The sequence below is a fragment of the Tremella mesenterica genome, assembly GCF_000271645.1.
Source record: "Tremella mesenterica DSM 1558 unplaced genomic scaffold TREMEscaffold_14, whole genome shotgun sequence".
NCBI lineage: Eukaryota > Fungi > Basidiomycota > Tremellomycetes > Tremellales > Tremellaceae > Tremella > Tremella mesenterica.
In genome coordinates, this window is record NW_006711238.1 from 725,650 (window position 1) to 740,441 (window position 14,792).

A 14,792-nucleotide genomic window follows, 5' to 3' on the forward strand; every position below is an offset into this window, starting at 1 on the left:
GAGAAGTCGAACTGTCAGCATGACGAACTACGCTCCCTTGACCTCTCAGTGCCAGAGCTTGGGAGTGTTTTCCTTTGTCAATGTGCTCTGTCGGTGTCTCGTCGATACGCATCGTGCGTCCTGTATATAGAGCAGAAGTATGACAGACGAGACCACCATCTGAGGCAGTACATGAGAGGGACCTGTATGATGCGAGATGGATTGCATACAACACGTCATTGACCTTGCCTTTTTCGTGATGAATCTAAGGACCTCACTCATCACTCTATGATGCTTGTCAGCCTGACCACGATATACCTTTCCCGCAAGATTCACAGAAAGCAGCTTAGCCACTTCTCTCAACCGAGATGAATTCCCGGATTGACTTAGGTCCGCTTTAATGGCATGTCTAGCCAGAAGGATGTCAGCTTCAATCACCTTCCATGTGTCAGGGGGGGGGGGGTGGTTTTTCGTCGTCGTTCTCTCTTTCTGACCAACAGATAAAACAGATAATCTCGCTTGACGCTCTATGAGCACACCTGCATGCATTGCGAAATGGTCAGGACGGTCGTAATCTGAAAGATGCTAGGCCAGAGAACCGAGAAGTGGTACATCAGTCGGTACTGAGTGAGCCAATGCTGCCATCATCACATCCAGGGCCATCATCAAACTTTTCGCGTGTTAGACCATCATCAGATCCAGGGCCATCATCAAAATTTTCGCGTTTTATAAGTTCACTGAACTTCTACGGTGTCAACAACACCTTTGTTGATTTGTTTTCGTTCTCACTCATTGACTTCTCTCTCACTCTTGACCTCAACCATACTTACTGCTTTTCGTGTACACCCATACACATTTACCAGGCTTTCGTAAACTCACTCACTCACTCACACCCCTCACTTATACACACATTTCTTCGCCTCTACTACCTCCAATCTCATAAACATGCCCCCCAACGCCGAGAAACCTAAACATCCCCCCTATCAGAGCGGTAAAGACAGATCTACCGTCAAACCTCCCCGCGATGCCAAGCTGTCATCTGAACATTTGAAATTTGCCAAATATCACCAGGCGAAAGACAAAATCTGGAAAGATGACAACTCTCTTCGCTCACTCCAAGCCACTCTTCAACAGAATATACAGCCATGGTGGCATGCCGAACCACACTGTCTGCCCCAAGTTGCGAAGAAGACCGGGCTTATACTAGCCACACCAAAACAATTGATTGAAGTTGGTGTAAAGGCTCCGTCTACTCGTGGACCCCTGTGTTGGGGAGCAGACAAGAAGAAGGGTACAGGAATGGGTTGCCATGTGGGAAATGTGCTGTCAGCCTTCCACTACTAGTGAGTGCCACTTGCCATGCTCTCCATTTCGTGCTTTTCGTCTCTCAACGCTTTCATTTGGCTGCTGTTCGGGCTTCAAGGGTCTCAATTTCCTCCTTTTCGGACCTCACCTCTCACTTTCCTGCTGTTCGGGCTTTCAGAGTGTCCATTTCCTGCTTTTCGGACTCTTGTGCCATTCAAGCAACAGCTGACGTCAGTCATCCTCAAATTCGTTGCTCGAACAATCCTCCCGATGAAATCACACTCCTCGCGAAATTCAAAGAAGATGGACAACTCCATTCATGTGTACAATGTTTCTCAAACACCGCTCCGGGTCACAAGTGTACTATTCAAGGTGTCAATCTGTCCTCCCTCAAACCTCCTGAAGATCTCACCACAACTCAGGAAACCCCCGATGATGAAAGCGAGGAAGAAAGCGAACAGTCCGAAGTGGAGATAGTCGATTTGGCCACTCAGGGCCGAAAAACAAAACCGGCAGCCGCTGTGTCTCAAGCCGAAAAGGTCAAGGCTCGAAAATCAAAAGCGAAATCACCCTCTCCCCCTTCTGCCTCTTCGCGGAGTCCCACGCCTGCCAAATCCCCAATCAAACCTCCTGCGAAGCCCCTCGGTGCTGTTGGTTTCGGGGCCGTGCCCCTTCAAATTCCTCAAACACGAACAGCCAGGGCAAAAGCATCAGCAAAGGCTTCCAAAGCTGCTCCTAAGCCCGTTGAAACACCTGTTCGCTCTCAAAATGTCGGCCCGAAATGGGTCACAGATACGCCGTCAAAGAAAAGTCGAAAGCGTCAGCATCGCGAAGAAGACGCTGAGTCTCCAACGGCTTCAAGAACAGTGAGACCGGCGAAACGTCCGACTGTTTCGGGGAAACCTGCGGGTCGCCAAAGCGAAACGGAGGTCAGCTCGTCGGATGTCGTTTATGCTGGAGAAGGTAGTCACGGTGTCGGTGTTTCGGTGGACGTGCCCATCGAAATTGATCCAGATTCGCCTCCCCAAAATCCCGAAGTAGACCTGATTCATGAGAGCGAACCACCCGAAAAGGACGCACATCACCCATCTCCTCCTGCCTCTTCTTCTCCTGCCCCTGCAGCCAAACGTCCCCAGCTTCGTTTCCCTGCCCGTTTCCCCGAAATGCCTTTTCCTACTGCTTCTCAAGAGTCTCCCAATTCGGCTCCTGTTGTTCCTCCTGCGAAGTCCCCGACAAGTGCTCAGCCAACGATTTCTGTCATACCGACAAAACGACCACGAAGTCCCGAACCTGTGGAAGAACAAACTAGCCTCCCTCTCGTCACGCCTGTTAGCGCTGCAGGAATTCGCGAGAGCGAAATTACCACTCCGGCCAACCCGGTTCCGGGTGTTCGCCAGTCTGAAGTTTCTTCTCTCCATCCGCCCCAAATGTCAAAGTCAATCTCGGCCCAAATCTCTAGCAAGTCTGCCGAACTCCCCAATCGTTCGGCCACTCCATTTACTCCCAGTCCCCTGCCCGAAAAGCGTCCAATGGCTTTGACCGAAGTGGCTGCAATTCGTCCTGCAGAAGTATCTCAAACTGCCCCTCCCGCCGCGGAAGTCATGCCCCCTCGCGAAGTGCTCAATCCTACTCCGCCGAACTCGTCCGTACCTGCTGGTTCTGCTGTTCGCCGGCAAACTGCTCAAAGTCCGACCCCTGTGGAGGAAGAAGATCCCGAAGAGTGGCTTCGGGCCCTAAGTCGACCTAATCCCCCTGTCAAGACTTCGGCGCCTCGTTATCCAAAGGAGCGCGATGGCAGCCCCGAAAACCGCCAGAATCAGTCAAACCTTCCGTCGGGGGCTCCTAGACGTCACATTATTCCCGAAGTGCCGCCCATCCAGCCAGGTCAAGGGTCCGAAACGTCACCAAGTCTTTCCCAAAAGCCACCTTCGCAAAGATACAGTTCGCAAGACCTGTTTGTGGAGCCCATTGTCCCAAATCTTTCCGGCGCTGTCCCACAAGCCCCCACATCATATATAAAACATCCTCCTGCCCAACTTCGTGACGTTCAAGGGTGTTTTGAGTTGATTCAACGGTTCGCTAATTCCGAAGAGGAGTTGACTTCCCGATTCGAGACCATTTTGAAAGAGCACATGGGGACCATGATGAGTTACTACAAAGATGTCACTACGGACCGACGAAAGGCATTGACGAGAGGCCTGGCAAATGCCATTTCGGGAGTCTCGAATATGGAGAGTCAGTATCATGCTACGCTTGACAGCCATGAGGCATTGGTTCGCGAACGAGACGATGCGATCAGACAAATCGCGGATCTGGAGAGACTCCATCAGGCCGAAGTGGAGAAAAACAATCTCATTAGTAATGATGTTGAGAGGTTGACGCGGGAGAAAGATGGAGTTATTGAGAAACTACAGACCGAAGTCCGCGAAAAGTCGTCTGCACTGGAGACAATGCAACAGAGATGGGTGGCAGCGAAACGAAGTGCTGATGGGGCCACTTCGTTGGAGGTCAGGGTTCGCGAAATGGAGAAACAAATGACAGAATTGAAGGAAAAAAATGCTGAGTTGGAAGCGAAACATGATAAAGCTGTGAAGATTGTTCGGACTGCTGTGGAGCAGAAGAATTTGGCCGTTCAACAAAAGGAAACGGCTGTTCGGGAGAAGGATGAGGCTATTCGGGAGAAGGATGAGGCGGTGGTGATGGCAAATCGTGCGAACGAGGATAGGTTGGAAATGAAGAACACTGTCTGGGAGTGCAAGAACTACATTAGTGAGTTACAGAGTGACATGGCTGATCAGGTGGACCAATACAACCTGATGTTGCGCGATCCTCACACCGGGACATATACACATCGCCTTCGTCTGGCTGGAAGGAATCGTCTTTGGTCTCTTTCTCCCGAGTACTCACCTATGATGTTCGATCCCTCCAAACCAGTAACCAATACGGAGTTAGAGGAAGGCGCGAAGAAGTATCCAATCCCATCACCATCCTGAATGTAGCAAAGTGAGTCTTTTGGGAATCTGAGTTCGTTAGAGTATTTCGTGGTCAGTCAGGTTGTAGCCATAGCATGTATACTTGTGTCAGTCTATCCTTGGACATTCAGACAATCATTGAGATGGAGGTGCATTCACTAGGCTTCGTCAATTATGTCCCGAAACGGTCTTACTTCCTCCTTGAGCTTGTTTCGGGTGTCCGAATTGAAATAAACGTCATTGGAGGTATCTGCTAGAGCCATGGCCAGTGTGAGCTGACATATACTAGTTCGCAATCCCAAAGCATCACTTGCTGACAAGGTCGAACCCTGAAGACCCAAGGCAGCAGCTGAGGGCAGTAGACCTTGAAGCAGCAGACAACAGCCTGCCACTGCCAGGGGGCCACAGCTACTTGGATCAGTTTGAACCACCCACTGCAAGAGATCCCTAGTGTCCTGGGTCATCAGCTTTGACATGGCTGGGGTTGAAAGGTCCAGCAGGTACTCACTGTATTGTTAGGCGCCACTATCCAATCCCTACTTCTTCGGTTGCGAAATGGTGCTTGACTTCCCACGAAAGACGTGAAGCCAATAACGTGGGCCAGTTCTGCTGGTCAGGATTGATCTTTGGCCAACATGGCATTGATACATACCTTCTTGAAGGCAAGCGTATCGTGTTTCCCGGCCGTCCCGTCGAGCATCACAACTAATTTCTGTGGGCCAAAAATCACAACTACCCCGAAGTGAGCATCTTCTTGGATCATGACCACAGATACGGTGACTTGTTTTCTCCAGCTCCCGTCCTTGCCTAAAGATGGCCATGGGCACTGGCCAGAATCTCCACCAAGCCACTGAGTTCCAGGATTGAGCACACGGAACTGAACCGAAGGTCCATTGCTTGTAGTATTTTCTCGAGATGCCCTTGACCTACTCACTAGCCTGTTGATTGCCGAAACGATATCCTGTATCCCGAACATGGAGTACCACCCATCGGGGCTACTAAGCCACTTTTGGAAGTCCACAGCATTGATGTCCGTTCGGATGTCCTCAAGATACAAGCTTGGTCTTTGGGACTTCGGCTCTTTTTTAGCAGCATCATGCCATAATGCCATGCAAATCGAGTTGATTGCTTCAACATTGACCCTGGTGATACCACCGAATGGTTTGACGGACACCAGCGCCCGGGTTGTTTCGGGAGGACCCAAGAGTACTTTCTGCAGGCGATCGGCGACTTCGCTTCGTGTGATCGCTAAGCGGCATCGAGGTTGCAACGGAACAGTGAGCTCGAGGTCAAGAGTCAAACTGGTAGCCGTATTGGAAAGCGTACTGGAGGAACGGTCGTGAGACCCTTTTGAAGGGATGCTAGGTTGACTTGAAGGGATATCAGACTTGATCATTTCAGTGGGATTCTTTGCTATTGCACTTCGGGTTGGCCCACCGTCAGGACGTGGTGTATGTGGAGTCGCAGACGACTGGTTTTCGGACAAAGATAGGTGTTCGCGCTGATAGAAAAGCATGACAGGAAATCGAGTAGATTCAAAGGCCGCATTGCAGAAGTTGAGTCGAGTAACCTTTTCGTCGTCAATATCCCACCAGTAGCCTCCTTTTTGTATCAAAGCCACATAGTGACCGGTGTCACGGGCAAGAAGAGCACCTTTTCGGCATATCATTCCACCCAATTTGAAAGTGAATGGCTGTTCGCTTGGGGAGGACGGCGAAATGCCCGATAAGACGCGAGGATTAAGCTCCTCTTCGATCGAAAAACGACTGATAGACGGACCCACAGATGCTGATGCGTCGCGGAGATCCCACACCACATTGAGGACAAGGACTTCAGTGGTGAAGTCTTCGTCTTTTGATAATGTCGCCCGCGCTCGAGTGGGAGCGAGTTGACCACAAGTAGAACAAGGTCGGGGCAGTAACTGACGCCAGAAAGCGTGTTCAATCATCTGAGACATGGTGACAGGCACAGGACTAGGAACGGTGTTGAATCGAGCTGGGTGGATGTGAAGAACCTGCATATAATGTTCAAGTGTTGGGTCACTTTTGGGTGCAGGGTGTACATGGTGGCAAACGTGGGTGACATATTCCCAAGACACTGGTAGGCGAAATGCTTTCTCAAAGGCCGAATTGGCAACCCACTGACGGATCTGGACACTGATTCTTTCGAAGAGCTCGCAAGGATCATGTTGAGCTTGCTCGTCAATGAATCCTTCGCCTAATATTAGCTACGGTGGGACAAAAGCGACAATAGTGAGGATTACTTACGTCGCAAGACATCCACCATCGTTGGAATGTCAACGACCGTGTGAGATGTTGAGATACAATGGTGAAAGTTCTCCAAAATTTGAGTCAGACCAGGCAAATGGTGACGAAGTGGTTGCTTGATGGCGTCAAGCCCTTCGGCGAAGGTTGGAAGACGCAGAAGGACATGGAACAACGCCTGTGCGAAACAGGACTGTTGGTGGTTCACTGCACCGACAGGCCTTTGTTGCGAGGGCAACTTTTCGGGACGGAATGCAATATGACTCTTTGGGGGCTTCCGACTTCTTCCAGGATGTAAGGGACGCGTGTGTGCAGGTCTACCGCCACGATCCACTGCTCCGTGTCCATCAAGCTGACTAGAGACCTGCGAATCTTCAGGGGGCGGTTGCAGTCGAGCACGATTTCGTGTATGTCGTCTGCCGATGGGGGAGCTGAGAGGGGGCAATAACGGTCTGACCAGCGAGTCCAAGTGTTCGCTGTCGATGTTCACGGCAGTCGACTTTGTTGGTCGTTCGGTGGTGCTCCAATAGCGCTCCACAGGTTCGGTGGGATCATGTCCCCACCAGGCTATCAAGTCCTCCCTGTCAGCGTCAAGCGAAGTGTCGACGCGTTGGTGTTCACGCTTTGTGCCCGAGGATAAGGACATAGAAGAAGCAATGGTGGTGATTTCTTCGACATAGGCTTCTTGACTTCCACAATTTCGATAACAATAGAAAGCCCAGAGGGCACCGCACCGTTTGCCTCGCTGATTGAAGAACGAACACGAGCACCATTCACGTTGGCTACCGGCAATAATTCCGCAGTAGTGGACTTGTGGAGGATCGCGGCTGCCGCTGGATAGGTGGGCGTACTGAACTTTGTAAGTAGCCCGAAGTCGGACAGGCAGTTCGGGACATTGATTTGGAGGGCACAGTCTGACAGCATTGACTTGCCACAGATCCAGTCCTAGTAGAATGACTTCGCGGACTTGAGGGTCACACCGGCCGGAAGTTGGAGGAGAGTGCAGGTACATTGGGAAGTAGACATTGATGATGATGACAATGAGTCTATCAATGCGCTTATTGGCTCTGGCTTCGAGGAAAACACGATCAAATGTGCGAAAAGCCGCCTCGACGAAGTTGTTTGTGGAAAGAGTTCCATCTCTGGTGTGATTTGCTGGAAGTCCGTAGTCAACCAGGGCTGGCCTCCACCTATCGCTGAACCACCAGCTTTCAAGCCATCGCGAAATGTCCTCACATGTCTCCGTATTGTTTCGCGTCAAGGATGCGAGGTTGACCTGGAAACGTGCATATGTCTCGTCCCAGTGTTCTTCGTCATCGCATCGCTGGCAGTCACGAAGTCCCGCAAGAAATTGAGAAACCTTTTGACAGCCAGTGGGATCTCTGCCAAAGATAGACTGTCCTCGAGATCGGGCAGCTTGCATGAAGTGAAATTGACAGAGACGAACTGGTGTTCCCGGGAATACTTCTTCAACAGCATTTCGCTCTGCATCGTCGCAATCGATCATGACAAATAGAGGGGTGAATCCGTCGAAGGCGATATCGTCGGCATACATGAGCAAGGAGTCCTTATCCTCTGCCGAACTGACAATGTCCGATTTCCCACTGACAAGCGCACGGGCTTCGTTTTCGATAGCTTCGCGAACTGTTTCAAGGAAATGTGTGTATGTGTCTGTGTTTGCGTGATTTGAGACCATCACAGCAACTGATTAACGGTCAGCAGGTTGGCAGCCAGGCTTGGTCAAGACTCACCGGGAACCATGTGACCGTACTCATTGACAGTGGTCAAAAAAGTGACTGGGCACCTTATGGCGTTCTTGTTTCTCCAAGAAGAGTCCATGGCTAATCCCTGCTCTCTGGCGTGGCGGATGGCGGATTGAAGAGCGTGTTTCGGGGCGATAACGCAGAGGAATTCTTCATCTTTTGGGATGTGTTCAACGCCACCAAGTTGAAGACTACTGGGGTACTGATAGCTAGAGGCATCAGTAAAAGAATGGCGAAGCGTTCTGGATGCTGGACTCACCTGAGAAACGATTCAGGATTCGCGGCATGAACAATAGCAATTGCTGCCAATGGCAATTTATCAAGTCTCTCTCGACGAAGAGCCGTCCTGATGGCAGTGGTAAAGTCTCGATCCTTCGGCAACCGCCAGGGGCATTCTTTCTTGGCCCATGTTACATACTGATGGTATTGGCAGAAATGTTGGTCCCAACGAATTTTTAAACGTGATTCGGTGGTGCCAACCATTGTTGCAGCGTCATGAAGAAGATTTCTGACATAAGGGGAAAGACGGAGTAGGTGTAAAGGTTGGGGTTCACCATGATAGGCGATTCGGGCTCTAATCAAAGTGCAGACTGCGCGATGTATCTGTCGAGGAGTCATTCGTATCTGTTGACCGTGAGCGTGACAGGGCTATTCGGTAAAGAAACGCCAACCCACCTCGGCGAAAAAGGCACACCTTTGAGGTAAACCTTTTGATGATTGCGTTTTGAGCGGGCTTGATGCTGGTGGGGGCGAAGTCTCATCCAGGTCTTCGGAGAGCGAGGAACCCTTTCGCTCTGCTAAAACTTGTGCCAGTGTCTGCCGTGGGGCTTCTACCTGGCAGCAGTTACCACTGCATCTCCAGATGGACCTCCACACAAGCTTGTCCGGACCGTCCTCGAAGGCTTTGTCGCTGACGAAGAAATTCGCATGACGGGCTCTTATGTCGTAGGGAAAAAGAGCAGGCGGGTCGAGCCATTCAACTTCGACGTGCTTGGAGACATAATGGTTCTCCACATTGTAGTCTTGACGCTGAGTAACATCAGCCTAGAAGGGAATGCAGGGAGAAAGACCTGCCATGGTATCAAAAGCCCTAGGGATCCAGCGAAAGGGCACCTCAAATGATTCGTATCGGGGATCGTTGATGATATCCTGCTTGGGTGTGCGGGCAAAGCCACCAACTTCGCGTATGTTGTCACCTTGGCTAGCTTGAGATCGGTGTACCGAAACGTCAAGCTGAGGGATTTCGGGGCCTTCGGATGTGTAAGAATGGGAAGGAATTTCCAAGAGCTGGAGACGAAGAGCAGCTTCGCGTCGGCCTTGATCGATGCTGTGGGGTGTGACGCCAAGGTCACCAGTTGATGAGGAGCCGAATGTAGACTGTGGAGTTGCCGAAGTGTTTGATTGAATTGGACTCAAGCCAGTGGCTTGGAAAGGTGTCGAAGGCGTGGAGTTTGAAGACGAAGAATGGGAACTCTTCGAGATCGATTTACTAACTTGTTGGCTATTGTGTTCGCTGGGCTGCTTGCCCAGCTGTTCGGTATTTTGTTGGCTATTGTGTTCGCTGGGCTGCTCGCCCAGCTGTTCGGTGACTTGTTGGCTGTCGTGTTCGCTGGGCTGCTCGCCCAGCTGTTCGGTAGTTGGTTGGCTGCCGTGTTCGCTGGGCTGTTCGATAGGGTGTAGGGTGTTTCGCTGGCCATCGTGAGAGCTGCGCTGTTCGGTATTGTTCGGTAGTTGGTTGGCTGCCGTGTTCGCTGGGCTGTTCGATAGGGTGTAGGGTGTTTCGCTGGCCATCGTGCAATGCTTCCTCTTCGGCCACAGTGGAGAGACGATCTGGGAGTTAGAAGCTTATCCACAACACATAGGTGCCATTGGCCAATGCGAACTGCAATGCTTCCTCTTCGGCCACAGTGGAGAGACGATCTGGGAGTTAGAAGCTTATCCACAACACATAGGACGAGATAACTAACCTGTGTGTATCTGGGCTCGTTCAGCGAACAGGTCTCCGGTTGGTACAAGTGAGGGATTTGGCCAAGTTTGAGTAGGAAGATCTGGGGTAAGTGAGCAAATCGTTTGACACAGGGGACTGTAATCTTGAAAACTCGCCTGGTACAACTTTCGAAACTCCAAAGATCGCATCTGAATCATGGCGAAATACTCTTGGAGGACGCCCAGGCCTATTGGTGATTGATCTGGCAGCATTGACAATGAGATTGTTTGCCTGCTGGCTGGTGTCAGACATATGGGCAGAAAAATGGATGAGAATGTGAGTAGAGAATGTGAGTAGAGAATGTGAGTAGAGTACAAAGGTTATAGAGACTTTGATGTTAAAAAATTCATTTTGAAGTTGTTTATGTTTGGCCTACGTGCCGGGGTGTGCCGGGGTGTGCCGGGGTGTGCCGGGGTGTGCCTGATGTTTCGGGGTGTGCCTGACGGTTCGGCGAAATAGCCCGAAGCCCGAAGTGATCATATTAAATGGGAACTAGTTCACATGGAGACAAGAAGGCTGGATGACAGGCCTGAACACATGTGTGGGAGCAGGTTAAGTGCAAAAAGCAGAGAACTGAGCATGGTTTTGAAGTGGGAGTTTTGACTCAGCAGTGGTGGTATGTGGATGTGGAGTGATGGTATGTGGATGTGGAGTGATGGTATGTGGTTGTGGAGTGATGGTATGTGTATGTGGAGTGATGGTATGTGGAAAGGGAGTGGGGTGAAGGAAAGGTTGAGTGGCGTGTTTTGGGAAAAACCGAAAAAAAGTGAGGGGAATAATTACAGAAGTGGCCGGATTATCCCTACACGCCACTTCTACCTATACAAGTATATGTAGTCTGCAAATGTAACACATCACAGTCTTCGATTTTGAATCTAAATTATCAGACTCTACTCGAGTACTCGTACTCTAAGTATCTGAAACAGAGCTCGTCCTTCCTCCCACACTACCACGTCTCAGAGGACTAGCTCTACGAGTACTACCCTCGTCTTTCCCTATAGACCGACGCAACATGGATGATGGAAACGGTCTGAGTTGGTCTTTCGAAACTCTCTCCCCCAATCTCGGACTAGGAGCGGTATAGTCTGGTCCGGTATCTATCATTAACGCCCTAGGCCGTTTTCTCGACTTCGATCCCCCTTTCTCATACCCGTCATTTTCTCCTGATCTCCTGGACGACTCATCCTGAGGTCCGGGATACATCGCTTTTGCTGCATACGAAGGGCGCGCAGATGATGAAGAATGGAGTTCAGTGGGAGAAACCGGTCGAGGATTCTCAAGTGTTCGTATAGGTCCACCGCGATGGGTAGAAGGGGAGAGAGAGATGGACATGGAGGGTGAGTGAGTGTGGATGGAGGTGTTATGTGGCGTAAGAGAGACTCGGGGTCGTCCGCGAGAAATATCGAAAGAAAGTCTTGGTAGTCTAGCTATATGATCTGGAGAGGGGGAATGAGATCTTTTCCGAAGGATTTGGTGAGACGGGCCAGAAGAAATTTCGGGTTGAGTAAGTATCGGAGTGGAAGTCTGGTGGTTAGTTACCAAACATACACGGATTTGCAACTTTCCGCAACATTTACCGACAGTGTGAAATTCAAATCTTGAACAAAGTAGCTTATACTTTACTCCGAAAGGCGACAGATGAGACATGGTAAGCTTGAGAAAAGCCGAGGAGGAAAGTAGTACTCTGGAGAAATACGGTCGTGTCAGGGGTGAAGGGTGAGAAGGGAAGATGAGAAGTAATATTTTACTTACTGGTGAAGACGAAATCACTCTCTTCAATATTTCACAATCCTCCAATACTCTCTCAGACAACCTTAACATCTCCCTACCCAAACTATCACCTACCTCCCCTTGCGTCCCCTCGATCAGAGCATCAAAACTCAAACTAGAATCAGTATCTCGCATTCCATACCTCAAGAAAACATACCGAGATGTTTTTCTTCTCGTTAACCAGTACAAAACTTGAGTTCGATGTTCTTCCAGAGAAACAAGATCGGCCGGTTTGAGAAGCCGAATGAAGAGATGACCGATAGTTTGGGCTTGTTGAGTAGTGGGGAAATATAAGTTTACCAAAGGAGTGATTTTATCAGGTGAGATATCCGCGATGAGAAGACATGCTAAATGCTTGTCGTCAGCTCTTTCGTCGATGTGTATCTTGATGATATAAAAATGTATGAAAGAAGAGAGATTATGTGGTTCACACAAGTGATATGGCGACAAAAGGATATATCAGGTGTATTGAGAAGACTTGAAAAGACGCACGTATTTTCTGTAATGTATACTAACAGATTCCATCTCTCTTTCTTCATTTTCCCTACTTCTCACGTTATTCACTAACTTGATTTCATCTCTCGTCAAACAGTCAAGGTTCTCCTGTTTTGAATCTTGAGTGAGAAGTACCATCTGAGCATGGGTCTCGAGTATTCGAGTTGATTCAAGAGTCAGTTGTCCACGGAGAGATTGGAGGTGGGCGAAGAGCTGAAGAGCAGATGGGAGTAGACTGAGGAGAGGAGTTGGGAGTAGATGAGAGCGGAGAGTAGATAGGACGGTCAAAGGTTCTGCGATGGGTTCGGAGTTGGGGGAGGGAATTGTAAGGGACATGATGAGAGACTGATGAGGAAAGAAGATGAGAGATTGAGAAGATTGAGATGAATGGGGTGGGGGAAAGTGGGGAAGGGGAAAGCGCGACGCGTAAAGTTTAAGTAGTGCAACGGAAGACAGCGTATACAGCGGCGATGGGAGATCTGTGGAGAGAATGCTGGTCAAAATCGGGAGAAAGTCAAAGTAGCACGATGGCATAAGCAAGAATTCACATGTATCTGCAAATAAAAGTGAAGCCACTCATGTACTCCCAGGGCCTCCCACGGCCTTCGTTTCTCCCGAATGACATGCCAGGCAAGACTCGTATTAAGTAAAGTATACTTATCATAACTTTCTCAAGAGCATTTCGAAGTGGCTCAAATGATTGAAGGTCAGATTGGACAGCCTTGAGACTGTGAGGAGTGTACTTCGTACGAAAGTCGAGTACAGAAACCTCATGGTCACCCGTCGGGCGAAATTCCATCGGGGCCGCTGACGAATGTGACGGTGGGATAATCACTGCAACCTCCATTAGATAGTTGAGTCACGTTTGCTGTGACAGACTCTACACCCATTGGAACAGACACCGGTCGGCTGTCTGTTCAAGTCAGTTTCTTACTGAGAAGGGTCAGGAAGTTCTCTTATCGAAGAAATGTATCGAGAGAAGACCGCACCTGCACGATGAATTTCCCGCTAGTAATCAACTCCCATCCTGGCACATGGCTCTTTCAACGCCTGACGGATACCCCATGACCTATCGCATTCCACACATTATCACCACCAGCAGGACTAAAGCATTCAACAACACCGTCAAAGGCTGACTTGTGACCGAAGCACCAGCAGTGAAAGCCCCTAGTGAGGCCGGGAGGTCGGCAGGATTCAAGGATGGACCAGAAGTCGCATTCCCATTTCCCAATACCGTCGTACCTTTTCCGCTCGCTGATGACAACATTGAACTTGGTGTTTGAGAACCTTCAGCTGTCCATGAGGATAATGGTGGACTTGTTCCTATATCCGTGATTGCTGTCAGAGACGGAACATTGCTCGATGTTGTCGAGCTCATTTGAGAGGATGAGCTGGATGAGGGGGGAGAACTGGAGACGGAGGCAGAGGCAGAGGATGATATTGACGATGAGGCGGTGGAGGAAACGGTACTTGATGAAGAGGAAGAAGCGAGAGAGTTGAATTGACCTGGGGTCAATCTGTCTTGTCAGTCTTGATCCCTACCTTTGCTGGAGAATAGGTAGAGTAGATTTAGATACTGACGGTGTTCCCACTACCACTGCGTAATCGAGGCCAAAGGCTGTTAATCAATTTTCGATAAGGATAGAGATAAGGAAGGCCTACCTGTCCCAGGCGTATTATATTGCCAACTCGGTGCATTGGTGAGTTGCACTTGGTGAATAGTATCTGGTAAGTTGGCCACTTGGTACATTTCCCAAGGAACGACGTTCGTCGCTGAATATCCATTGATGACTATGACACTTCCACCGTCAACTGAAACGGAGAAATTGCCTTTACTTCACGATCAGCTCATTTTCTCCACCGAGATCATCAAAACGTCATGGATCATAGAGGGGGGCGAGTGCGGTGAAGATAAACCCACTTTGAACGTGCAGCTCCATAGAGGGTTACACCAGTACCCTTCCATCGTAGTATCACATAAGCGTCTACCGCAGTGACCGTATGATACGTCTGATTGTGATAAAGGGGTAAAGTATTAGGATCCATCGCATTCGGTCCATCCTGAGTCAACCAATTCCCATAGTATGAGAAAAAAGGAGAAGTGTCATCTAAAGTGGTCGTCATCGTCTTTGAGCAGGCGGGTGAGAAAAGTTAGACGAGATCAACTGAAGAAGATTGAGTTGGGTGTATGGTGAGAAAAAAAGACCGAAGGAAGCGGCGAACGAGGGCGAGAGAAGGTACATGAGCATGAGGGTGG

At 49.7% G+C, this 14,792-nt stretch overlaps 4 protein-coding genes across 4 annotated transcripts; 1 reads left to right on the top strand and 3 right to left on the bottom strand.

Moving 5' to 3' along the window:
- Nucleotides 1–924: 924 nt before the first annotated feature.
- TREMEDRAFT_65495 (uncharacterized protein) lies at nt 925–4,461 on the top strand (the record flags this gene model as incomplete). The annotated part of the gene is made up of 4 exons (XM_007007572.1): nt 925–1,322; nt 1,520–4,053; nt 4,083–4,287; nt 4,419–4,461. 4 exons carry the CDS (start codon nt 925–927, stop codon nt 4,459–4,461), a joined length of 3,180 nt encoding a protein of 1,059 aa, XP_007007634.1.
- A 320-nt stretch (nt 4,462–4,781) lies between these two features.
- On the bottom strand, nt 4,782–10,074 carry TREMEDRAFT_65496 (uncharacterized protein; the record flags this gene model as incomplete). Its single annotated transcript, XM_007007573.1, has 9 exons — nt 4,782–4,862; nt 4,909–5,133; nt 5,191–6,298; nt 6,398–6,473; nt 6,524–8,224; nt 8,272–8,492; nt 8,543–8,931; nt 8,959–9,305; nt 9,354–10,074. 9 exons carry the CDS (start codon nt 10,072–10,074, stop codon nt 4,782–4,784), a joined length of 4,869 nt encoding a protein of 1,622 aa, XP_007007635.1.
- Nucleotides 10,075–11,179: 1,105 nt separating this feature from the next.
- On the bottom strand, nt 11,180–12,871 carry TREMEDRAFT_65497 (uncharacterized protein; the record flags this gene model as incomplete). Its single annotated transcript, XM_007007574.1, has 4 exons — nt 11,180–11,794; nt 12,023–12,155; nt 12,198–12,394; nt 12,533–12,871. The coding sequence occupies 4 exons, from the start codon at nt 12,869–12,871 to the stop codon at nt 11,180–11,182; spliced, it is 1,284 nt and encodes a 427-aa protein (XP_007007636.1).
- A 733-nt stretch (nt 12,872–13,604) lies between these two features.
- TREMEDRAFT_65498 (uncharacterized protein) lies at nt 13,605–14,659 on the bottom strand (the record flags this gene model as incomplete). The annotated part of the gene is made up of 4 exons (XM_007007575.1): nt 13,605–14,052; nt 14,117–14,153; nt 14,198–14,370; nt 14,457–14,659. 4 exons carry the CDS (start codon nt 14,657–14,659, stop codon nt 13,605–13,607), a joined length of 861 nt encoding a protein of 286 aa, XP_007007637.1.
- Between the last annotated feature and the right edge of the window lie 133 nt (nt 14,660–14,792).